Source organism: Vitis riparia, chromosome 12, assembly GCF_004353265.1.
Source record: "Vitis riparia cultivar Riparia Gloire de Montpellier isolate 1030 chromosome 12, EGFV_Vit.rip_1.0, whole genome shotgun sequence".
Lineage (NCBI taxonomy): Eukaryota > Viridiplantae > Streptophyta > Magnoliopsida > Vitales > Vitaceae > Vitis > Vitis riparia.
This window is the reverse complement of record NC_048442.1, coordinates 18,106,904-18,133,306: the sequence shown is the minus strand read 5'-3', so window position 1 is coordinate 18,133,306 and position 26,403 is coordinate 18,106,904. Positions and strand designations below refer to the sequence as shown.

Genomic DNA, 26,403 nt, shown 5'->3' with positions numbered 1-26,403 from the left:
GTGTTTATACTCTTTTTAACACTTAAAGTTTTTTTTATATTTCAAGTATAAAAATGTTAGAAACACTTGGTGCATTTGATAATGATTGTGGGAAGTATTTTTAGTCTTTTTAACATTTGAAATTTTTTATTTTTCAATTATTAGAAATATAAAAAACGCTTCTTAGAATCACTATCAAACATACACTTTAGACTTTTATTAAAAACCACCAATTAATGTATCAATATTAAAATTTCTTATCTTGATGGTCAAAACTACATAAAATGAAGTAAATTGATGACATTGTATTTTAAGTGCAAACATTTAATTTTTACTTAATTACAAATTTCTTCAATTAGTATGTGATATCTTGGTATTAGAATACCAAATCTTTCATACACGAGATGATGTGTGTGAAATATTAAGTATAGAATTTACCAAAAACTCTAAAATGTAAAACTATGAATCAAATCCATTATGGAACAAACTGATTATTTCTAAAAGAATAAATACACAAATTTATTCGAATAAGATATTACTTTTTCAATTTTGTAGACTCACATTTTTTATATGCATTTTCATTTGTTGTCCTAAATTGGTTTTATTGTAAAAAGAAATTGATTTTTAATTGAAATTTTTTAAATTATCACTTATTTTATTTTTTTTAAAAAAGAGAAAAATCCTAAGACTACACTTGATTGATGTGATAGGATAAGATAATATATATATATATATATATATCTTATGATATTAAATTCCATTATATAAGAAATATATATCTTATGATATGATATATTTGGATATACATATCCTATTGACATAGTATTTTAAATTCAATTGAATATATTATGTTATATCATGTTTATATTTAATTTATGAAATGAATAAAAAAATGAAATATATATCATTTTTAATATTTAAAATAAAAATTATATTACATTATAATATTATTCATTTAAAAAAATTAAATTTATCTTATATTTAACAATATTCATAATTAAAATATTTGAATTTGACTTGGATATGATAATACTTAAACCCACAACAAAGGTGTCGAAATCTAGTCATATTCACCATGTCAAGCAGTTCTCCAAATTGGCTCAAGAATAATCCAATACCCGATTGCCCTACGAAGAAATCCGAACCCAGTAACATATTGGTACCCAGGCCCATAAAGGAGCTTGGGCAATTGTGAATCAAAGGCAACAACTGACAAACAACCATGTGCTGATCCACACCAATCAGTAAGGATAGCATTCATCAACACTTCCCAAACGGTTTGTAAGCTACCAAAGGGAAATGGCCTCTCTATTCTCAAAACCAACACTACAAGTAGGTAGAGATGAAGTATATGTAGCCACAATGCCTCTAAGAGCCACAAAGGGACCTCCACAGCTGCTTATGTCGGCCGCTTACTCTCTCAATCTCTGGGACTTGCAGCACTTCATGGTCATCATCAAACCCTCTTCACCCACTCTTTCTCAGGTCCTCTTTCATCTCCTCTCCACATGGGTTTTGCACATTTTCTTCAATTTTGGTTTTCTTTTAATGGGTTTTACTTCATTTTTAACATTGGTTTTCGATTTCATGATTGGAACATATGAAATTCTCAGGTTCTCCTCTCAACCCCTCACAGGGTTCTGATACAGTCTTCATATGGATGTCCTTTTCTTGTTCAATTTTGATGCATATATTTATTTATTTTTTTGTAGGCCTTTGTTTTTGACTTTCAACCTAAAGATCCTGAAAATATATATGTAGCACTTGCAGCTCTGTCTGGTAGGGCAGTACAAGGTGTGCCTATAAGAATCTTGATTAGTTTTTCTTCACTGCAAAAACAAAAACGAGAGAGAGAGAGAGAGAGAGAGGATATGAACTCAGCCTTAAATAGTAGAAGAAAGTTGTTTTACCTTTACCTTTCTTAGGTGCTGTTCTTGAGAGGAAGCTCACAAAGCTTCCAAGAAGCAAGTGGTGGTTGATTGGATGTTCCAGAGAGGATGGTGTAGAAGCAGCACATAGGTTCAACAAAACCTGGCACACAGATTTGAAGATTGGATATCATGACTGTAGGGATTACACCAATGGTAGGAATTGTTCCTTTTCATCACTTCCTTAAATTAATTTATTTGATCTTTTTGTTTTATAATTTCTGAAATTAGTTTGTTATTACTTTGAAGGATTAGTGGAGTACCTGACTGGTGAGAAACAAGTGTTGAAGCGCCTGAAGCAGCCTCAGTAGGTAGACTTCAGCTCTGTCCCTGTATGATTGGATATATTTTTTTGCTTCCATATATCAGTATATGGGCATTATATATATATATATATATATATAAATTAATTCATGTTAATTTTCAATTTCATAAAATTTCAAAAACTTATAAAAAGCTTCTATTTTTTTTTTAAAATAGAAAGTTAACAGGTCAATTTCCCTCCAAATCAGAAAGCCATTTTGGGATTGATTTTTAGTGAAAACACTTTCACCTACCACGTTTTTTAGAGTGATGCTTTCATTACAAATGTTTTTAAAGAGAATTATAATTTTTTTATAGTGTTTTTAGAAAATATTTTTAATCATTTTAAAATTTGAAAATTTTAATTTTTTGAATATTAAAAATGTTATAAACATCTCCTGAAATTAATGTTAACCGTATTTTTAGTATTTGAATGTAAATTAAAAAAAAAAAACCAAAAAAAGTTGGTTTTAAAAACAATTATTTATCAAGCGATTGTTCATGAATTAATTAAGGCGTTTTATTCACTTTTTTTTTTTATAATTTATCAAATGTCTTATTAAAAAAAAAAAAAAACGTGTTTTCAAGTTTTAGAAAATAGTTCTAATTTCTTTCAAAATTATCAAACATACTTTTTATGCTTAAAGATGACAATGTGGTGGGTTTGGGATAGACACCTATATCACATTCCCATCCTACTTATATAATTATTTTGAGATTGAAGAGAGGAAAGATAATTTTAAGAAAAACGGGTTAAGAGATTTGCAAATTAGAAAATGGGTTGTGGTTTAAGGGCAAAAGAAATAGAGAGAAGATGAGTGTTCGCTATTGAGGGAAGCTTTAAAATAAATATTAAAACATCTATTTATTTAAAGGATAAATTGGTAAATTTACATCTGAGGCAGGTTGACACAAAATTCATATCCATCCCGAACTTGAGTTTTGAATAAGTCCCCATACCTGTCCCATTTTTTATTAATATGCTTTCATACTCGTCTCATTACGAGTGGGATGGGGTGAGTAACCCGTCTAACCCAAGAAACCGACATCCCTATTGACGTTTGTATTAGAGATATCATATAAGAGGAGAATATGCCCATTGATCAAAATGCAAATCAAATTGAATGAAATTATCTCTTCTTTTTTTCTCTCAAATTTCTAAAAAACTTTTAGCACAAAGCTAGAATGATATGCTTATAAACTTATAGGGGGTTTGCACTTTGGAAAACAAAGGGAGGTAAAAATAAATTCATACATTTACATGTGAATCAATCTTTATTGTCAATAATTTCTTTCATATATATGCCCCAAAATTATCATAACAATTTGGAAAAGAATGGAAGAGTTTCCATTGCAAAAAAATCATTTTCATTTAAGTGTTTATTTCAATATATTTCATAGTTTTCGTTTTTAAAAACAAAAACTGATAATCACTTCTATAAAAGACATAAAAAATCTTAAAATAAAATTTGATTAAAATTTTGAAATATTAAAAAAAATTTACTAGCAAAATTTTGAAAGTATATGGTAAATCTATATATATATATATATATATATAAATTTCTATATGAAAATTTTATTTTTAAAAAGAAAAATAAGAAATGGTATTCGAATTAGGTAATATCTTTGATTTAAAAGTACAAAAATTTGAATTAATTTTAACAATTCAAAATGACAAAAGAATCGGGCGGTAGTAAGGTGGTTGAAGATTATGTTGGTCAGCCTCATTGTTCATAAACATCTTTTGAAACCCCAGCCCCTTTCAAAAGGCTTTGTCACGAGGTGGGCTAGAACCAACTTCCCTTTAAATACACATTTTTAGAAAAAATTGTAAAATAGAAATCCAAATTTATAAAATTCAAACTTAATACATTTAACTAAAAATAATTAGGATTTTACGTATATTAAAAAAAAAAAAAATTAGCATTTTTTTAAATGTGTATACTAAAGCACACTTTTCCCTTGTTTTAAAGAGTCCTAATACCGATTTCTTATTGTCCCAACTCCAAGGGGTCGATTTGATTCACTTTCGTTAAAGTAAAAAAGTAGACAAACATTCGAGAGGCAACCCGATAGCTCTATCGGGCCCAATTCAAGTTGTCGAGGGCCCAAATCCAGGCCCATTCCTTGTCTTCATCCAAAAGTAGCCTTGGCAAAATACATCACTTCCCCAAAATCACACTCAGCGTAGCAAACAAGCGAACCAGAGAAGAGAAGGAAGCCATTTTTCTCTGCACACAAACAAAAATGGCGGAACCCAAAACGAAATATGATCGTCAGCTCAGGTACTCTGACAATGAACTATTTTCCCTCCAATATTCCGAAATTTCCTTTTTTGCCATCTCCTTACCCTAACTCTCTACTCCAAACTCGTGGCAGGTATGTATGTATGTATTATGTATGGATGCATGTTGTATGTATGGACATGTAGGTTTTTTGTGTTTGCGTATGTGGAGAACTTCGATAATTGCTTGGACTGAAGAGAGCTCAGAGCTCAGAACTATGAGTAACTGATTTTGTTACTGTAGCATTATTAGGTTTTATTTAGCCTCTGTTTGGTTCGATGGAAAATAATTCCGCTGGAGAAAAATAAAATGATTCCTTCTGGCCAATCTCCGAGATAAACTATTCGGTGAATCGGTGATGCCTATGGGGCCTTACGTAATTTCGGGAAAGTTTTATGGAAATTATTTTCCTAGAAAACAAACGAATCCTGTAGCAATACATTAAACCAAAATTTCCAAAAAAAGAAAAAGAAAAAATGGTTGTAAGCTTGTTTCGGAGCCGGTATTAAATGGTAGTGTAGCTAGGATGCTAGTTCAATATGTTCTTGTAGCCTTAGGGATTTTGTTCAAGGTAGGGAACCTAATCAGAGAACAACTTTCAAATGAGAGTTCAAGATTGAGAAAATTTGAAAAATGATTTGAGTTCCGAATTTGCTTGGTTGGATTGCTTCTCAAACAGACTCCATGGCATATTATGTAATTTGTCTTAAAAATGAGGGCCATTTATGTGATGCTTCTTTATGGAGAAGAAAATCGACCAATTTGCCTGGCCCAAGTACATTTTAAATAAAAGATTATTTACCTACCAATTCAATTTTTATGGTGCAACAGATGCTATGGATAGATATATTTTAATGAGGATATAAAGTTGCCAATCAGTATGAATAATTCTTTCTTTCAAATATTGTATGAATAGAAACATAAAAAACACTTCTTCTTCTTTATTTATTTATTTATTTTTGACAAAATCACTTATTGTTTTTCTCTTTCTTTAGTAATATTTTTTGCTTTAACATCATTGATTTTTTTTTTTTTAGATGAAAAGAGTATCATTTGAAGAATGAATAGATAGATGATATGATTCTTTTTAAATGATAGATGTCCTTGACATCCAACTGTAACAATGAGTTGTTAGTCTTGTTTACAAGTTGCTTCATTGGCAAAGAACAGGAATGGGATATCAACTAACTGAATTGTTTCTCAGCAATTGCTTGAAATGCAAAATGCAGTTTGCAATTGGAAAGAAATTTTCTTGAACAATGTGATCAGTTAGACCCAATTTTCTTTCCCATATGATCGATGTTGGAAGTTAGTTCTTTAAAATGTGTTTAGACTTCCTTTTTTGTTTTTTTTTAATCATTAAATATTTTAAAGATATTCAATCAGTACTTTTCTTGCATTTAGTCACTTATAGACTGTTCAAGTACTTTCTATTGTTAAAAAAATGAGAATGTCACAAGTGCATTTCTGGAGTTTGCTGTTTATGCATGTTTAAGATTGCAAATTTGTTGTTAAGGTCCAATTTTTTAATCTTAATTCCAGAATATGGGGTGAGCAAGGACAAGAAGCCCTCGAGAAAGCCTCTATATGCTTACTTAATTGTGGTCCTACCGGTTCTGAAACATTGAAAAATCTTGTTCTTGGTGGGGTTGGAAGTATCACTGTAATTGATGGATCTAAAGTTGAACTTGGTGACCTTGGAAACAACTTTATGGGTATGCTTCTCTATTCTAGAATTTTACTTAATTTTAGTTTTGTGTCCTTATGTTACATATGATGTTGGTAGTGGATGAATCAAGCATTGGGCAATCAAAGGCAAAATGTGTCTGTGCATCTCTTCAAGAGCTAAATGATGCTGTTAAGGCCAAGTTTATAGAAGAGTATCCAGAGGCATTAATTGAGACAAACCCATCATTCTTTTCTCAGTTTACCTTGGTAATAGCCACTCAGGTATGGATGGATGGTGCCAATGTTTAACTACAATTTCTGCTTATCATTGTGGATAATGGAAAATAATGCTACCAAATTTTTTTGTTTTATGTCCATAACTGTCGTTTCTTTTCTATTAGGATTTAATCTCTTAGGGTGTAGAACACGTATTGGTTAATTATGCTGTTCCTACCTTCCTGGTAAACAGTGTTGTGGAAAGATAACATACTTAAAACCCAAGGTTGTTAATCCTTCAATAGGAAGATTCTTCTTTTCTGGTGACTTCAAATTGTTCTATTCCTATTCCTCTTCTTTGTGATGAACTGCTTTGCTTTCATTTGTAATGCGTTATTATTAGAATAATACCTAGAAGTTTTGGCAGTTCAGGGTTGGGCTGTCTTTTCAAAGGCATGGAACTTTATGGACAGGTTCTCATTTTTGGTGGTTTTTCTGGAAGAGTTGTATGCATCCTGTTCTCAGATTTTTATGTAGCTTTCTGAGCCAATTCCCATTTCCCACTACTTAGATTGCATGTGCTCATTATGCTCATGAATAATTAGAACAATAACAACCATTAATTTTATACATTTATCTAATTTAATATTTCTTAAATAATTTTGTGGCTTGATGTTTTTTATCCTATCCATAGAGTTCCTTAAATTTGTAACTGTTATCTCAGTTGTCTTTAACTGCAATATTTTTGATGGAGTTCCTATTATTGCACTTTCAGTTGGTGGAAGATTCAATGATAAAACTTGATAGAATCTGCAGGGAGGCAAATGTTATGTTGATATTTGCACGCTCCTATGGCCTTACTGGTTTTGTTCGCATCAGTTTGAAGGTAATTTGTTACAAATTTATGGTCAGATTTTTTTTTTCTATCTTTCCATTCTCAAAAGCATGTGTTAGATTGACAAATACTACCATTTAAGAGGGTACTGAGACTCAAGATTTTGTCAAAATTTGAAATCTGGGGACCTAATTTCACTTTTTCTTGTTTGTGGCAGGAACATGCTGTGATCGAGTCAAAGCCTGATCATTTCTTAGATGATCTCCGGTTAAATAACCCATGGCCTGAGCTCAGAGGGTAAGATTTTTTCTATCCATATTAATATTTTTTATTGACTCTGTCTGTGCATGTCTTTTTTTGTATATTTATTATTATTACAGGTGTGTATTGAACTTGACATGTATTTGCATGACTCTAGGTTTCTATCTTGTACCCCAGAATGTACCTTGAGTTTTATAGTAGAAATTCTGATTGTGTATCAACCATAGGTTTGCAGAGACCATCGATTTAAATGTGTCAGATCCTGTTGTCCATAAGCACACACCATATGTTGTTATTCTTGTCAAGATGGCTGAGCAGTGGACCAAAAGTCATGATGGCAAGCTTCCTTCAACCAGGGAAGAGAAAAAGGAATTCAAGGTTCCACATCTAGTTCCATATGTTATCTGTCTGCTTTCTTGTTTTGTTGCCGTATAGTTATATGGTTTAGTTGACATCTTGAACATTTAGGACCTTCTCAAATCCAAGATGATTGCAATGGATGAAGATAACTATAAAGAAGCTATTGAGGCCTCGTTCAAAGTTTTTGCCCCTCGTGGAATTAGTAAGTGTACTTTTCATAAGCATGAGTAGTAGCTTTCTTTGGACAAGACTCTCTCTGGCACTTGCATCTTGAAATTGATTACCTACTGCATTTTACAATTTGATGAACTGAGGTTTAAAATTAACACACTCATCCAAGGTTCCATGGATGGTCATTTCTGTGCAATGGTCTGTCTAGTGGGTTCAGTAGTTCAACATGTCAAACCATGATCTAAAGTTAGCCAGGACTCTAAAGTTAAAACATTGGTGCAAGGCTCTAAAGATATCTATACTTTTTAATAATTTATTTTGCTTCTAGCCATTTCAAATCGTCCGGTATTTGGCTAAGCTAATTTTGGTCAGGACTGATCCTAAGTTCCCAAAATTTAGATATAATATTGTCCTTTTCACTTGTAGTTCAATCCCTCTTGTAGTATAAAGGCAAATGTGCTGGCTATGATCCTTCTGAAACAATCTGTTTATGCATATATATGTTCGGTGAAGCCTTTGACATGATTTTTTTTATAAGATAAATTTCAAAGTTGAAATTCGATTACATTGGATGCAAATAAGGGGCCTTTTTGTGCATCTTTATGTTGCAACGGACCTGGGTGATTGATTTTAACATTGGCTACCTTTCCAGTTTTCTATATCTAACTTGGTAAAATTTACCCGAATGAAGGCTATTAGTGTTGTTTTGTGTGGAGCACCAAGTGAATGAAAACTGTCAATTATACTTGTAAGGCTTCATGTACAATTAATTTATCTAGTTTCCATTTCCAGATTCAAATCTGCAACAGATAATCAATGATAGCCGTGCTGATGTTGATTCTAGCTCTTCAAATTTTTGGGTGATGGTGGCATCTTTAAAGGTTGGTGATTCCAGAGTGAGCTTGCATTTAGGATTTCCATAAGCAGTGAGATTCAGTCATTGTGATAATGGCTTATGTGTACACAACCAAGCTCCTATTAATTATCATATGAAATTTCTGGCGCTGGTATGTTCTAAAGATTGTCATAATAATGTTTCTCGAATTAGTTCCTATTGGGATTGGCAAGGCTCTGCTGCTAATTGAAAACCAAAAAGTGGGTCTGGCCTGCTAAATCTTGATGGCTGGCATTGTTTCTTGATCACTTTAATTTGCTTTGCTTTTTGTATGAATCATCTTCTATCACATATTTGTCTCTTCAACTCAGTTATTTGGTAGAGGTCCTTGAAAAGGTTGGGACGTTTGCATTATGCTCATTTTGTTTTTTCAATGGTCTGTCCTGATCATGTCGTGTGGATCCCAAGGGGAACATTGTGTTGAAATTTATTGCTTCTGATTTAAAAAAACATTGTGTGGAATTGTTTCTCCTTATTGTGGTATTTGTGTTTCCTTTTGCAAAGGAAACACTAGCTGGGTTTTGTGGTTTAGATGCTTTGTAAAGTTGCATGTTTTCTTATTTTCTTACTTATCAAAAATAAAAAAATAAAAAAATTTGCTTATTTTCTTTTTGAAATCTGTCTTATAGATCAATCAAAGAGGTCTACATCTCTAATTTTCATAAAGCTTGGATCACCTTTGTTTTATATTCATAGGCTTCTTGTTTTTTATCTGCTTTAGAGGCTTTTGGTGTTAGTCTCCTTGGCACCTGATACGAAATATGGGATGAAAAATAATAAGTTATGCCTATTAGATTGACTATACACAGTTTATATCGGAGATTACAAGAGAAGAAATAGGAAACAAGAGATATGATAGGAAATTAACTTATTCCTAAATCATAAAACTATCTATTTATAGAAATAGGAAACTAACATAATAGGAAAATAATTCTCCTAATTCTATTTACAGCTCAACACTCCTCCTCAAGCTGAGGAATAGATGTCTTCCATTCCTAGCTTGAATACAAGATCGTGAAACATTGCACTATTCAGCCCTTTTTAAAGGATATCAGTTAATTGATGTTCTGATGGAACATAGGACATACACACTACTCCTTCCTTCAATTTTTCTTTGATGAAATGCTTATCAATCTCAATATGTTTTGTCCTATTGTGTTGTATAGGGTTATGAGCAATATTGATAGCTGACTTGTTATCACAATAGAGCTTCATAGGACCATCCCACTTGATTCTCAAATCATCTAGAATAATCTTTAGCCAAAGTAGTTCACATAACCCTTGAGCAATGAATGACCCTAAACTCTGATTCTGCAGACGACCTTGCTACCACATTCTGCTTTTTACTTCTCCATGTTACCAGATTACCTCCAAGAAAAGTATAATACCCTGAAGTTGATCTTCAATCCACTAGGGAACCTGCATAGTCAGCGTCGGTGTATGCTTCTAGAGCAAGAGTATTGTTCTTCTTGAACAAAATTCCTTTCCCGGGGTTGCCTTTCAAGTAATGCAGCACCCTGTAAGCAACTTGAAGATAAGGTTCTCTTGGATCATGCATGAATTGACTGATCACGCTCATCGAGTAAGCGATGTCTAGCCGAGTGCGAGCAAGGTATATGAGCCTACCAACTGGCCTCTGGTACATTCTTTTATCCACCATTGGTTCTTCTTTACCTTCTCCCAACTTGTGGTTTGGATCTATTAGGGTAGAGATTGGTTTACATCCAATCTTCCCTGTTTCTGCCAATAAATCAGTCACATACTTTTGTTGAGAGATGAAGATCCCTTGTGTGGAATATGCCACCTCAATACCGAGGAAGTACTTTAGTTTCCCTAGTTCCTTTATTTTAAACTCTGTTGCTAATCTCTGCTTCACTTCATGCTTTTCTCTCTCATCATTTCCAGTCACTATGATGTCGTCAACATAGACTAGAAGAGCAGTTACTCCCCCTGCAGCCGAGTGCTTAATGAAGAGAGTGTAGTCACCTTGGCTTTGTTTGTACCCAGACTCTTTCATGACTTTTGCAAATCTTCAAACCAAGCCCTAGGAGATTGTTTTAGCCCATAAAAAGGCATTTTTCAACTTGCACACCTTGTTACCTGTGTTTCCCTTAAATCCCGGTGGGATGTTCATGTAAATCTCTTCATTTAAATCACCATGAAGAAATGCATTCTTAACATCATACTGTAGGAGTTGCCAATTGTAGTGGGCAGCCAGTGACAACAGGATTCTTATAGTATTCATTTTTGCAATTGGAGCAAAAGTCTCCTGATAATCAACTCCATAAGTTTGAGTTTACCCTTTGGCTACCAATCTTGCTTTATGTCTTTCAAGAGATCCATCAACCTTATATTTGAATGTGAAAATCCACTTGCAATCAACAATGTTTTTTCCCTTTCGGTCTTTCAACAATCTCCCATGTTTTATTCTTTTCTAATGCACTCATCTTCTCTCTCATAGCATCCTTCCATTTCCTTTTTGTCAATGCCTCAGAAACAATGTTAGGGATGATAGTGGTGTTTAGACTCACAATAAAATTCTTGTGGGTTGGTGATAAGTGCTTAAGAGACACAGTGTGTGATAGTGGATAGAGTGGTCGGTTAGTGCATTCTCTGGTGCCTTTTCTGACAGCAGTGGGAAGATCTAGGTCTAAGTTGTCTGTTGAGTCAGTGGAAGTTTCACCAGGTTGTGTATGTAAAGGTGGGTCTAATCTTACCGTGATTCATTCCCAAGGTCTGAGTTGGATTCTTAGACCTGCTTTTGTTCTGGAATGACCTTTTCCCTTGAATACACCTTAGGAAACTGTGGAAAATTGCGAGTGACACTGATTGGAACAGGGGATGACACGGGTTTAGTGGTAAAATTGGGTGACTTAGGTGTGATTGACTCGGATGACTTAGGTTCTTCATCACCATGGGTTGAGACATAAGGAAGATCAAGGGGTTCAGAGGACTCACAAGGACTATGTTCTATCATTGAAATCTCCCCCTGAAGAGAGGACTTGGGGAAAAAAGGTTTATTTTCTGTGAAGGTGACATCTGTAGAGATGAAAATTTTTCTGGCTGAGGGATTGTAACACTTGTATCTTTTTTGAGTGGATGAGTAACCAAGGAAGACACATTTTATGGCTCGGGGGTCTAGCTTGTCTCTATGTTGGCTGTGGACATAAACAAATGCAGTGCACCCAAATACCTTAGGAGTGAGCCCATTTGAGGTTCTGAAGTGTGAATAGAAACTCTTAAGTATTTCTACAAGGCTTTTGTTGTCTAACACTCGTGAGGGAATTCTATTTATCATGTATGTGGCAGTAAGAACAGCTTCCTCCCAATAGGACTTAGGAACATTCCCTTGAAAGAGTAAGGCTCGGGTTGTGTTGAGTAAATGCCCATTTTTCCTCTCGGCTACCCCATTTTGTTGGGGTGTGTTAACACATGATGAGTCATGGAGAACGCCCTGTGATTGAAAATAGGGTGACAAAATCTGGTTGAAGTAATCTCTAGCATTGTCTGTCCTAAACCTTTTTATTTTAACCCCAAATTGGTTTTGAACCATTGAGTGGAAATTAGGTATAACAATGCTAACATCAGATTTTTGTTTAAGAAGAAAGATCCATGTAACCCGAGTGCAGTCATCAATTAAGGATACAAGCTAATGAGCCCCAGAAACATTAGGTATAGTCGAAGGACCCCATATGTCACTATGAATCAAATGAAAAGAATTAGGTATAACAATGCTAACATCAGATTTTTGTTTAAGAAGAAAGATCCATGTAACCCGAGTGCAGTCATCAATTAAGGATACAAGCTAATGAGCCCCAGAAACATTAGGTATAGTCGAAGGACCCCATATGTCACTATGAATCAAATGAAAAGGATGAGAACTTCTTTTATTGCTAATAGGAAAAGATACACGAGTATGTTTTGCCAATTCACAAGTTTCGCAATGAAACTCAGAAATATCTAATCCTTGGAACAAATGAGGAAACATGACCTTTAAAACCCTAAAAGATGGATGACCTAGACGTAAGTGATACAACCAAATGGTATCTTTATTTGAGGAATTGAGAAAAGACAACGACCAAGTATTACTAGTTTTCTGAGATGATTCAAGGTGGTAAAGACTGCTCCTTTTCTTAGCAAGTCCAATCCTCCTCCTCGAGCATTGTTCCTGAAAAACACAATAAGAAGGGAAAAAAATAGCATAACATTTAAGATCATGGGTAAGCTTTTGAATGGAAACAAGGTTGGCCGACAATTTTGGTACATGGAGGACATTTTTAAAAATAAGGGTAGGTGTGATGTATATGCCTCCGAAACCTGCAACGGTAGCTAAAGAGTCATTGACCACTACAATTTTCTTGTTACTTGGGCTTGGGGTATAGGTATGAAAAAGTTGAGATTTGGAGGTCATATGGTTTGTGGCACTGGAGTCTATTCTCCAAGAGTCATCATAAACCCTGTGTGAGGCATTTATGCAAAAAGAGAGTGAAGGTGTACCTGAAAGAGCCAAAGAACAAGTTCTAGTAGGTTTGTTAAGGGATCCCAACAAGCTTCTCAGCTTCTCCATTTCTTCACTATTTGAACAAGTTCTAATAGGTTTGTAAAGAACACGTGAATAAAAAAAATCCAGCTATGAAGGCTAGAAAAATGGCGATGAAGGCCAGAATGATGCCCAGGTTTTAAAAACCTACAACTCTGATACCATGACATGAAATATGGGACAAAAAATAATAAGTTATGTCTATTAGATTGACTATACACACAGTTTATATAGGAGATTACAAGAGAAGAAATGAGAAATAAGAGACATAATAAAAAACTAACTTATTCCTAAATCATAAAACTATCTATTTACAGAAATAGGAAACTAACATAATAGGAAAATAATTCTCCTATTCTATTTACAGCTCACCAACACCTTTTTTTTTTTTTTTCACTTTCACATTTTCTGCTGTTAACAAATTCTGTGTTATTCTTTTGCAAACTTATGAAGAGGATCCTAACTCCCAAATGTTCATTAACTTTTCTGTGTTTGTGGGCTAAATTTGCTTGCTCAAAATGTCTGAAAAATGTGATCCATTGAGATCAAGTTTTGGTTTCTAGACATCTCCTGGAAGACACTCCTTCCAGGCTCCAGCCATCTATAAATTGGAATGCAAGCATTTTTCTAGCATTGACCATAAAACATTAATTAGCTATTAGTTTTTTTAAATATTCTAACCATCCTTGTTATTTTTTGATAGAATTTGCATCCATCCAGCTACATGTTATCATCATCATCTACATTTCCTGACTTGCATTTAACAAAGGGTATAATCATGGACATTCTTTCCTCACATTGCAGGAATTCATTGATAATGAAGGTGGCGGGGAGGCACCCCTTGAAGGATCAATACCTGATATGACATCTTCAACCGAGTGAGTGACTCTTTTCTCAAGCATATGCTGCCACTTTTGTTTTGTAAAATGAAAAGAAAAAAAAATAATCAATTGGTGATATGGCACCTTTATAAACTCTTTTGTAGGCATTATGTAAACTTGCAGAAAATCTACCAAGCTAAAGCTGAGGCTGATTTTCTTGTTATTGAGCAACGGGTTAGAAATATACTGAAGAAAATTGGGAGAGATCCAGATAGCATCTCAAAGGCAAACATAAAAAGCTTCTGTAAAAATGCAAGAAAACTAACGGTAAGTGTGTGTTTAATGATCACTTTGTTTTCAACTTTGAGAAGAAGTCTTAACATCAGACCGATCTTATACTTGGACCAACTTCATGTTGTGCTAACCTAAAAAGAAAAACTGTTCTATGCCCCTTTCCCTCAAATTTTGAAAAATCCCTGATGCAACCAACAATATCTTCCTGCATTGTTCTGGCAAACTGCCTGTTCATTGTTGGTGCCATTTTACAATTCCAAACAAATTTCATAATTTGCTCATTTTACATAGGAAACCATTTGATAATTCTGAGATGTCTTTCCCTGAAGAACCCTAGTTAAGAATTTCTTGTCAACTCTGTTGGTCATGCACCTTTTCACCTAATCCTTTTCCTAGCACCATAATTTCATGCCTGGTATGCCTTAAATATTCATGTAATTTTTTTTTATTAACACTGTTCTTTTGTTTTTGATAGGTAAAATGATGTTAATATAAATACATCAAAGAGGGGGTGGACCCTGGTATATAGGGAATGTGCAAGGAGCCACCACCAAAATAAAACAAGAGCCTAGTACAACAAATTAGTCCATTGGTAAAGTATCAACAATGGATGTTCTTCCTTGTTAGCAAATAGAAAAGAGACATTTGCCAAAGCTTTTTTAAGTCTTACTGCCTGTAATTCCATCCCTTCTAAAAAGCTCCTGTTTTGTTCCTTCAAAACATCAAAACAAGCTTAACAGCATCAAATTCCAAACTTTCGTATGTCCCTTCCCAACAACATTGCTCTGCCAACCTTCTAGAGCTTCCCTTGCTGAAAGAGACATTGTCCATAATATGCAAAACCCCCACAAAGATCTTGCCATCTCATGATGCAGGAGAATAACAGTATCCTTTCCATCATGCCTTAACAGCACCAGTTTACCATAGTCCTTCCCCTTTGCATCAGTTGGTCAATGGTGAGAATGTTTTCCCACATGGATTCCTGACTGGAAACAGTTTACCTTTTAGGACCCTAGAGCACCAAACTAAACAAAACTGGAAGAAGAGGAAAGCCTATGAGACAACAATGGGAAAGATTTGATCAAGAACTCCCTCTTTCTAGACACCTTCCACCAGAGTGAATCGTCTTTCTGCTCACTGTTTTTTTAAGCTGTTGAGTGTCTAATTATCCATCTACCAGTATGTCTTCTGTTGCTGAACTAACTGTAGTCCTTATGATTTTTTCAAATATTGAACAATATGTAGGCATAACATTGTGCATTAGCCTGTTAATTATCCCAATTATAGAACTGGATAGGCATTGCTCTATCAATCAGGCTTCAACTAACTATCCGCATACAAACTTATAGCTGGAAAATAGGAACATTGCACTTTAGCTCTCCAAAAAGATTATGTTGATAGAGTTTAGATTATCTTCAAAAGGTTTCTTTTCATAAGACAGCATTTCTTTATTTTATAGGTGTGCCGGTATCGGCTCCTTGAGGAAGAGTTCAATTCTCCAATCCAACCAGAGTTGCAAAAGTATTTGACAGATGAGGATTACAGGTGAGGTCAAAGTTATTTTTTCTACCGTCAGATGGTAATGTAAGTATGCATTTTTATCTCAATAGCTTTATAATCCCATGTTCAAATGGGTTCAAGATCTTCCAGGAAGTCCCTTGTGGATGAACACAACATTTCCCATCTTTCATCTCTCTCTCCCCCTTTTGGTGGATGGGGTTTGTAGTTTTCTTTCACTTATGTAGAAATCGGAAGAAAATATGAGATATTCAATATGTTGTAGCCCTGTCAGCATAGATCTTGTTATTGCTTGATTCCTTGATGCTTCATAGCACTTTACTTGGGGGAGTTGGTTTCTCTGCAACTCTGACTCTGAGCTTGATATGAACTTGAATTACAACCATCAGTTTTCTTTCTATATTTCTTGCAGTGTTGCTGTGGGGTTTTATATTCTGCTTCGAGCTGTCGACAGGTTTGCTGCTAACTATAACAGTTTCCCTGGGCAATTTGATGGGTGAGACCTAATACTATCACAGATGACCAGTTCTTGTTCTTGAAAATCTTTAACCTAGTCCTCATGAAACCGTACTCCATGAGTTAACTTCTTGATAATTGCTGCAGTGGGATGGATGAGGACATATCGAGATTGAAGACTACAGCTGTTAGTCTACTTAGTGATTTAGGTTGCAATGGCTCCACCTTGACAGAGGACCTTATCAATGAAATGTGCAGATTTGGTGCTGCAGAGCTCCATGCAGTTGCTGCCTTCATCGGGGGAATTGCATCTCAGGAAGTGATCAAGGTTTTGTATTCTTGGCTGTGATTCGGCTAAAGTTCACATGCAAGTTTGTGTTACTCGTCATTTTGGTAGTTGAAGATGAAACATTAGAGCCTGTTTGGCAACATTTTCAAAAGCAGTTTTCCAAAAATAATTTTTGAAAACCATTCTTAAAAACAGTTTTCAACCATCTTCACGAGCAAAATTCTATTTGGGAATGCAAATATGAAAAATAGCTTTTTTTCTCAATCTCCTTTAAGGTACTGTGTACAATACAAAATTCTCGAATTATTCTTCATATTTTCTATTTTTTTGTGAGAATAGTTTTCAAAAACACTTGAAAACAATTCAAATTTGTACATAACAAAAATTATTTTTAGAACAAATACTCAAAAAACTGTTTTTAAGGCAAAAATTTGTCAAACATGTTTTTTAAGTTACAAAACTATTTTTAATAACAATTCTCAAAACAGGCCATTAGTGTCCTACCAAAAATGGAAATAAAAAATTAATCATTCAGTGATGTTCATAATCAGCCATATCTTCAGTTGCTTGAAAAGATGACCACTGGAATTTTGTCATCATAAGTAATTCTTCATTGTGGTTTTGAAACTCTTTTAAGGTCTCACTTCCTGGTTTTTCCTACAGCTCATTACAAAACAATTTGTCCCCATGTCTGGGACTTTTATCTTCAATGGCATCGATCACAAGTCTCAGTTGTTGTCACTGTAATGGGGTTTAAAGCTGGAAGTGCTTCGAAAGCGGTTGGTATACACTCATCTCCGTTTGATCATAAATACCTTGCAATTGTACTCTATTGATTGTTGATGCTCAAGATTCACCTATATGGTTTTGGTTTGCAGTTTTCAGAGTCGTGATGGCATGATCTTACTGGCACAGCTTTGTGAACGCATTCTCTACATCAATGAGAAGTGGTCTACGCCCAGGTAGTCTGGTAGAGCTCCTGTGATATCTACCTTATTGTACCTGTTCCTTTGATAAAAGAAAGGAAAAACATGGAAAAAGAAACCAATGAGAGAGGGAGAAAAGAAACGATCCATGCTGTTTTTAGACAGATCTAATCTTCTAGTGATCTCCAGAAAGAGAAAAAACAATGAATTGGTTTCACATTTTTCTGCTGAGGATATAAAGCAGTTATATAAAACTATTCTGACCCCTTTTTTAGCTTCTTTTGGGTTTGTTCTCAGTTGGGCATCTTTTCTGCGAAAAAGTCATGGCACCAAAAATGAATATAGAAACTCCATAACCCGCAAATATGGCTGTTGCCTGGGATTTGCAATCAAAGCAAATAGCATTCGTGGCAACTGCTGATGCTAATGGTTCTTTGGTACCTGCAGCTAATGATTCTGATTTTCCCTGTCTGTGATGAGCTGAGCTCCTTGTGTGTCGTCTGCAGAAAAAAGATGAATTTATTTATCTTTTGCTCCATCTCGCCCTTCAAAGCACCAGTCTAACTAATGGTGCTTTATAAGAAATTAGGGTGATTTGTCAGCAGCTTAGAGCCGGAATTTCTGCTACAGTGAATGAGCCCAATAATAAACCATAGGGGCGGACATCCATCCCTCAGCACTAACTTTACATTATCCGTTAGGATTTCAGGCTGATTTCACATAAGCATAAACCATTCTTCATGGGGCTAGTTAAGAGAGGATACTGTCTAGATGTGAGAAATGCCCATTCAGATTAGTCTGATATTCATCACAAATAATAAAACAATGTCTTCTCAGAGAATGTAAAAGAATGTTGGGAATAAAATAACGTTACAACATGGGAGCTTTAGAATGAGAACCTCCTGTTTACTAAAGAAAGAAGCAAACAAATCTGTGATACTAAGTGATAAATACTACGCAATGCAAGCATATTCTGTATTTTCCAGAACCCTGAATGTGTTCTCTAACCATTAGCAGGTGCAAAAGCATTCTTGGCTGGATTATAAACGCTGAACTCACCAAAGTCCCTTCGTCCGCTGACAAAAATAGTGCTCAATGTCAAATCCTTTGAACAAATGAACAAAGATTCAGTCGCTAGAAACATAACTTCAACATGTCATATAGAACAAAACAGAAGAATCTAAAAAATAAAAGGAGGATTACAGGACAGTCATTTTCTGGTAAAAAGATTGAAGAAACCACCGGAAGTACAGTTCATTGCCTTTTACAAAATTATGCCTTGTATGCACGTGCAAAACTTTTTACTATTTCATGGAATTTGTGATTCTAGAAACAACATATAATTCTCAATCAACTTGTGTAACAATTTCCATGTTACCCACAACTCCCTTGTTAAAGAGAGACATAAATTGCAGACCCAAATCCTACAAGTTTTTAGAAAAATTGGTTGTTTAACATGACATCCTGCCTTGTTTGGAAGGAGATCATGTGTTTAAATCAAACTGCATGATGTTTGTGTCCCCAGTTTATTAAGTTCATGTGTAAGCCCAAAAGAGGCTAACCTATGGGCTTGTGTGTCTCTCTACATGCAGGCATTGGGTCACACATAAGGATGTTAAAAGAACATGATATACATTGTAGACCTAAATCCTACAAGCTTAAGCTTTAAGGAAAATTGATTGTCTAACATCCCCACATTTCTTGGTTTTTGGGAACTAAACCAATTTTTTGAGTACTAGTAGTACATCTTTTAATTTTTATACTACACAATTCTTTCAGTAACTGCATATTTCATACTATCATATAATTTAGTTATTGGAAATGACAATGATGAAGCAGCATACCTGTGCATTACATCCCAGCCAGCAGGTAGGAAACGAGGGTGAATAGCTTCTACAAAAGTTTGTCTCCACCTCTGGCAAAATTGACGAATCCCATCCTCCCCATATTCCTTTAGCAGATGATCCACAACTTCTTTCCCATGTGGTCCATGTCCTAATAGTGATAACTTCGGATTATGTTTAGGTGAGGCATTTCCATCAGATTTAGGATAAAATAAGTCTAATGTTCCCTCTGACTGACTTCTACTTTCACAATTATCAGTATCCATCACACACGTATCTTTCATCTCGGACATTTCACTTCTATCAGAGCTTAAATTGTTGCTATCACTAGCCAAGACTTCCATAGTAATCTCCAAGTCATTTCCATTTTCTTGTTTACCACATGCTTCCCCTTTAGTTGTGTTTAAACCACCTTCACCATCAACTTTTAATACATTATCAATGGGAGATGTGCCCATGCTTCTGGCATTACTTTCCTGCTCCTTGTTTGGAAAACCAGTCCCTTTAGAATGTTTAAGAGACATCCCTTTCTTCCTCTCAAGTCTTTTTCTCTCATGAGGACTCATGCCAACTAGTAAAGCTTTTTCCAAATCTTCCTCTGTTATTTCCCTTCCTCCATAATATTTCATAACAGTCTGCAAAGATAGTAAAAAAATCAACATCATCCAGAGAGAAGCTCTGAAAGTTCATAAATTTAACTTCTTTAAAAAGACTGAGAAACAAATAATCTATAGTTATGCAAAGGAGAATTCAATGGTAGTGGATTTGCTACTAGCATGCTGATTCACTCTCTTAATAAATTCAGAGTGAAATAAATCACTACAACCAGTTTATGAACTAAATAAGTGGAAAGAAACAAATAAATTCAGTTTTTCATAATCAACCAAACAGTGGAGTTTTAATCCAATTCTTCAATTTTAATGCAATGTGTCATATTTGAAGTTATTATCCAACTGTAGAATATTATTGTGATGATATTATAAACTTTGAAAAGAATCAAGCGTTAAACAATTGTGTTCACACCTGCCTGAGTTCTTCACGGCGATTAGATGGCATTCTTGGACCATGGCGCAAGAGGGCCATAGCTGCTGTTCGCAACTGTAAAGGTGAGACACCTGCTTCCACAGTGTTCACCTCAGAGGTGGATAATTGAGATGCAATTTGGGCTTCTCTTGAATCAACTACTTTTTGAACAAACAGAGGAATTCCAAACTCTGCAGCAATCTTTTTCTTATACTTTTCGGCAGCAGAATGAGCAACTTCATGACAGTCCACACAGAGTAGGACAATATCATGAGAACGATGACTTTTCAAATGCTCAGGAAAATGCATTCTGTAACATGAGGGTATTATACGGTAGCGTAAATAGTGATTCTTTTCACCACAGCCAACACATATATTTTTCTTACTTTGCACATAGAAGTCATTATCTTCATCTTCTGGACGACCTTTGGGTTCAAAAAGAAGCATTATGGCAAGTGGGTTGTCATCAACAAGTTTTGCAAGGCCTCGACGAACATACCTGCAATAAGTGGATTGTGATGTAAATCAAGCATGCCAAATACAACACATTTGCAACTTATACAAAGGTGAAATACAAGTTTACTGACCATTCAAGCTTTCTGCGATCACAATAACAAAGCAATCGACCATCACTTGCAAAAATCCTACAGTTATGATAAACTGGTGATTTGCAGGAAAATTTTTTAACAAACAGCTCTCGAGAAGCCTTCTGACCAACTTGCCTTGAATTTTTAATTCCATTTTGCTTGGAAACCAATCTATTTGTCAGTTTCAGGTTGGTTTTAGACAATATAGCATAATTAAAAACAGACAATGGGCAACTCCCATCAGGACCAAGATGCTTCTGCAGAATCTCAAGAAAAACATCATCCAGTTTGCCCATCTTGTCTTTGAACAAATAATTAAAATCTTCCAAATGACTGCAAACCACGGGGGATGGAGATGGGAGGATAGAAGAGGAACTCAAAGAATCTACATTTAGATCAGCTTGAGATATGAGGGTGCATATTTCTTTTTGAGTTGTTGGAACTTTATCTGCAAGAGCAATAATAGCCTGATCTGATAATACATATCGCAAGCTCTCATCATGAATACGGGCCTGAAAGAAAGATATGGAAACTAAAAGCAGTTAGCAGAGTTTTAAAAGCACCCTTATTAAATATCAAGAAATGGTTTAGAAAGCTCCTCTGGGCTTTTCTCATTGTTTCTAGTCACTTTCTACTGACTTAAAAGATTCGATTCTGAGGATTTAAAAAAGAAACATTTATTTTTGGCTGTCAAAGAAGAAAAAAGGCAGAGGAAAAAAAAGAAGAAAAAAAGCAGAAAAAGAAGCATTTAGAGTCAATAGGTTCCATGTACATGTCAACCAGGAATCTTCATACATACTAAGAATCCTTAATGAAAATACATGCAATTTAGAAGAAGAGAAACTTAAAAGTTTAAGAAGCCCTATCATTATTTTCTCTTTGTTTATTTATTTATTTTATATTATTTTTTAATATTGAATCTGCCATGAAAATATGTGCAAGTTATAAGAATAGAAACTTACTTTAAAAGTTTAAGAAGCCCTATTATCCAAAATTATTTCTGTGTTGTTCACTGCTGGAGTTTCCCATTTGATAAATAGAAATAATTATATTTCTTGTGCAGTAATAAAGCTATTGGAAACTAGCTTTGGGATTAGTCACCACTAACCATTAAATCTCTCCAAGTGCATAGTCGTCTCACAAGATCCTGAAACTGAATTTAGAAAAAAGAAAAAAACCACTGAAATATTTTATACATTTCATAACTGCTAGCTTCTTCTGATCGCTAAGAAACATCCATGGAAAGGGACACACCTGGAGGTCACAAGCTTTTGATGAAATACCTCCTTGGCCATTTAAATGACGGGAAATTATTGATGATGCAGCAGACTCTCCTGGTGATATTTCAATTTCTTTGATGTAGAGTTGCAAACAGACTGTGTTCGACCGCCGACTAGCCTCGAGAACAAAACGTAATTTGTCATCGGGGCAACATGAATTTTCTGATACATTAATATCTTTAGAATTTCAACATGGTGAAGAAAATTAATAAGGTATTAAGGGTTTATCAGTTGGAAATTATGGGTAAGCACGGGATTATACCAAATTATCCAAGCACTAATTTTAATCTATGCAAACAGTATAACAAAAACTGGTTACAGTTTAATGAATGAACTTGTATGAAACAACAACCAGGCAGGTGAGGGAAGAAATCGTCTCCTTGATAAACAAATTCAACCTGGACCAGGATATTTTTTATGTGATCTCATTTACATGAATTCCAAGATTGACTACTTGCACTTATAATCATATAGCAAAAATGGGGCAATAATCCAATAGCTGGCTCCTCTGTTTCTTCTGATCTTTGGATGGGGGACATTGTCCCTTAGCAGTGTCTTTTTCACTCTTCACATTACTTTTGATCAAGTTGTGTACGTAAAAATTATTAAGTTCCTAAAGAAAGGTGAAACACGTGTACAGAAGAAATCCTTAAGAGCAGAAGCCATGATTTCAAAGGAAAATATATGAATAAAAATAAATACTAGAAGCCCAACCATTTGGGAAAACGCATTATGGGTTGATGATTGATCTATCAAAGTATGAAATTGTGTTGAAATCCACCAATGTTGATAATTAAAATCAAACAATCAGCACTTATTTTATGATTTTTTTGAAATTTTTTTGCTTCTGTTAGAAACTTCTTTCATGAAACATAGCATTGAATATTCTAAACCATTTGTGATGTAGGTAGATTGGCAATTCCAGGTAAAAAAATTCTTAAGTATACTCCCAGCTCGGGTTGAATCCATCCCTAGACTACTTGCTTAATTGAAATCAAGGTTGTTTGAAAGCTTTTAAAGGCAAAGATAAGTGGTTGAGGGTGGATGAACATGAATGAATCAACCAGGTTTTCAAACTATGGTTGCCTTGATTATTTGCAATAGAAGTTAATTGGGATTCAATGGGTGACAGTTTTTTTGGCTGGCCAAATATTTTTGTGCTCTGTTTTTAAGAGAAACATAGTTGTCATCATACACCACCCCATTGTGCTCCTCTTTCATTCCAAATTGAGAGTGTTTGTTTCCCAAGAAAATCAACCCTATTTTGAGTTATAAACCTGTTTCTCATTGGATTTTCTCACAAAATATATGCTGATTCAATTGGCTTATCTTTCCCATCTCTTACTGATATCTTTGTATTGGGGTAAAAAGTCATTTTCTTCTTGATTGGGCTTCAATGAGTGGTTGAGATGAAGCTTGGTGTTGATTCCCTAGTGTGTTCTTGAAGAAGAAGGTGCATAGCTGAAGGTGGAAGGTACTAGTCAAGTAGTTCAAGAGAAAATTTGTGGATTTGAGCTAGATCAATCCTTATACTCAGTTGATTTTCTTTATAGTAGATGTTTTCACTTGCTATTAAGCCTACGGTTTTCTATCTCTTCGGAGATTTTCTATATTAAATCTTGGTGTCATTGTCTATTTCTCTTTATTTATTCATTTGTTTATTTCTATTAATCTATCTTTGCTAGTGAAATTTACACTGGTTTAATGAGTTGATTGGTTGAGGGTATGGGCTGAAATTTGATCATTTTACCCTAGGAAAGTTATGATATAATTTCTGTTTTGGTAATGGAGTTAATGGATATTTGGATATGTGATTGGTGTAGTTGAAAATTTGTGTAAATCTTGATTGGGTTAATTTGTTTCCATGTGAATTGGATTGATTACTTATTGGGAGAGTGTTGGTGCATCCATTCATGCATGTCTTTGATTGTCTGTTGAAAAGATTGAAAAAGAAAAAAAAAAAAATCAGGGTAATGATTGGCCTCGGTTGTGTAAAAACACCTATTCAACCCATCCCATTCATAGCTGAGATTTGTCCACACCATTCTCCCATACAAAGTTTTTTCCAAATTGCAGAATGTCAAAACCAAAATTTTCCCATCAAAATCTCTCCTGAGAATGAGAAGGAAAATCCTGATGACTAGAATTATAATGATTAAAGATTTTGCTATAATGAAATGAACACAAATTTTCAGGGTCTTATATGTTCATTCAGTGTCTCCACTTGCATGCAAATAAGACGATGATAAAGTGGCTTACAAGAAATAAGAATACAAGAGAGAAGGCATACCAGAATCATGTTGCCTGAGCTCAGCAATTAAACAATTTGCAATATACAACAGATAGTGTGCATCAGTCTGAGCATATTCTAGCATTTCTACTGACAGTGGACGTTGTCTCCAATCTTCACGCTACAATTCAGAAAAAGAATAAGTAGCAAACTTTGGTCTGCCAAAAGCAAGGAGATGCACAACAGCAAGACAGTGTCGACCCAAACCTGTAACAATTTGTTTGTTGCTACTCCACAATACGTTTCAAGTAAGTAAGCAAGTGATTTTTGTGGTTTTGACAACACCTCACACGCCTACCTCATAATAGAATAACAATCAACTCGGTAGAAACTAGTCATTCAACACAATGGTAATGATAAGTAAGAAAATTCCAGTAGAAAATCAATACACTGAAAAATCACCTTTGCAGTATCAAATAAGTTAACAACATATATATGGAAGTCTCTCTGCAGCCACAAAACATCATTATCAGCACCATGGAACACCTGCATCCGAAAATATTCTACCAATTATTACCGCATCACTAAAGTGATTAAAAAAATAAAACTCATCAATGTTATTAAGAAAGAGCTCATGTCTTAGCAATCATTCAGCTAAGTCAAATTGAGTTTCCAGTTTCAGACACTCCACTCTGCAGCAGCAAAGAATGTGTAACTCTGTCTTGTTAGGAACCAAACAGAAATCAGACAAAAGCTGTGACTTAATGTGTAACACATTACCTTGCAAATACTAGGATTAGCAAAGACGGGTTGAAGAACATCCAATGCATCATGCAGAGCAATTGTGTCTACCAAATAATCTTCATTCTGAGTAGAAATCTGCTCAAATCTCAAAACAAAAACAAAAATGAATACATCAGTAATGCAATATAAATGCACGCACTGGATAAAGAACGATTAACTTATATACATTACCTGTATTAGAGCTGTAAACCCTAGAAATGACCGCAAGCTATGCTGTTCTGTATCAACAGCAAAAACCCTCTGTTTACTCAACACATCAACAAGCTCCTTTAATTGCAACTCCGTCTCAACCCAAACATACGAATCACTTATTTTCAAATCCATACTTTCAGTACCAAAGCTGAATTCAATTTCAGCATTCTCTAATAAAGCTGAAATTTCCGCTTCATACGGATGCGAGTGCAATGAAGTTTCTGACAAAAAAACATGACAAATTACTTTTCTTACATATTCTCCGCAACCAAACAAAGTGCTAGGATATGCAAAACAAAATTAACTGAAAAAAAAAAAAGCGTACCGCTATTGGATTCGCCAAGCTTCAAGTGCTTGAAGGCAGAGTAGGAGTTATCCGCTAAGACGCGCTTGAAGGAGTACTGAGGCTTCGGTTCAGTATGCAAATAGCATGAACTTTGACTGCATTTTCGGTATCGGCGTTTTCGGTATTGTGCGGTGAAGAAGATCGAGAGAACAGCAAAGGAAGCTATTGCGACTACGATTTTGATCTTCTCTTTACTTTCCATTTTCTGTTTTGGTCTGCTATCGTTTTTGTGTTTTAGTTTTTATGGCAGAACCGCCGAAAGGACCAAGACGGTGGTTTGGGGCGGCGGCTTATTCTAACGTGCGCATGGACGTACCAGGGTTATAAGGTCTGAAATTGGGCTGGGCCATGG

The 26,403-nt window shown here is 34.8% G+C and overlaps 3 protein-coding genes across 6 annotated transcripts; 2 read left to right on the top strand and 1 right to left on the bottom strand.

Annotated features, from left to right (window-relative positions):
• Nucleotides 1-1,237: 1,237 nt before the first annotated feature.
• LOC117927092 lies at nt 1,238-2,272 on the top strand. Its single transcript, XM_034846497.1, has 4 exons — nt 1,238-1,464; nt 1,692-1,773; nt 1,905-2,063; nt 2,157-2,272. Exons 1-4 carry the CDS (start codon nt 1,279-1,281, stop codon nt 2,216-2,218), a joined length of 489 nt encoding a protein of 162 aa, XP_034702388.1. The 5' UTR covers nt 1,238-1,278; the 3' UTR covers nt 2,219-2,272.
• Nucleotides 2,273-4,286: 2,014 nt separating this feature from the next.
• LOC117926413 (NEDD8-activating enzyme E1 regulatory subunit AXR1-like) lies at nt 4,287-18,024 on the top strand. Of its 2 annotated transcripts, none has more exons than XM_034845504.1 (15): nt 4,287-4,495; nt 6,038-6,210; nt 6,282-6,445; nt 7,155-7,265; nt 7,432-7,511; nt 7,703-7,853; nt 7,944-8,037; nt 8,799-8,887; nt 14,246-14,319; nt 14,427-14,589; nt 16,016-16,101; nt 16,487-16,570; nt 16,678-16,858; nt 17,483-17,598; nt 17,698-18,024. In XM_034845504.1, the coding sequence occupies exons 1-14, from the start codon at nt 4,458-4,460 to the stop codon at nt 17,564-17,566; spliced, it is 1,572 nt and encodes a 523-aa protein (XP_034701395.1). In that variant the 5' UTR covers nt 4,287-4,457; the 3' UTR covers nt 17,567-17,598; nt 17,698-18,024. The 2 variants fall into 2 exon arrangements, with proteins under 2 accessions (XP_034701395.1, XP_034701396.1); XM_034845505.1 differs by having other exon boundaries at nt 17,483-17,602.
• Nucleotides 18,025-18,509: 485 nt separating this feature from the next.
• On the bottom strand, nt 18,510-26,332 carry LOC117926412 (protein RRP6-like 3). Of its 3 annotated transcripts, none has more exons than XM_034845501.1 (12): nt 26,031-26,332; nt 25,685-25,926; nt 25,490-25,588; nt 25,172-25,255; nt 24,977-25,063; nt 24,770-24,890; nt 22,454-22,641; nt 22,308-22,352; nt 21,200-21,711; nt 20,613-21,111; nt 19,590-20,224; nt 18,510-18,821 (listed from the first exon to the last, which is right to left on the bottom strand). In XM_034845501.1, exons 1-12 carry the CDS (start codon nt 26,251-26,253, stop codon nt 18,749-18,751), a joined length of 2,808 nt encoding a protein of 935 aa, XP_034701392.1. In that variant the 5' UTR covers nt 26,254-26,332; the 3' UTR covers nt 18,510-18,748. The 3 variants fall into 3 exon arrangements, with proteins under 3 accessions (XP_034701392.1, XP_034701394.1, XP_034701393.1); XM_034845502.1 differs by having other exon boundaries at nt 18,755-18,850; XM_034845503.1 differs by lacking the exon at nt 24,977-25,063.
• Nucleotides 26,333-26,403: the final 71 nt, after the last annotated feature.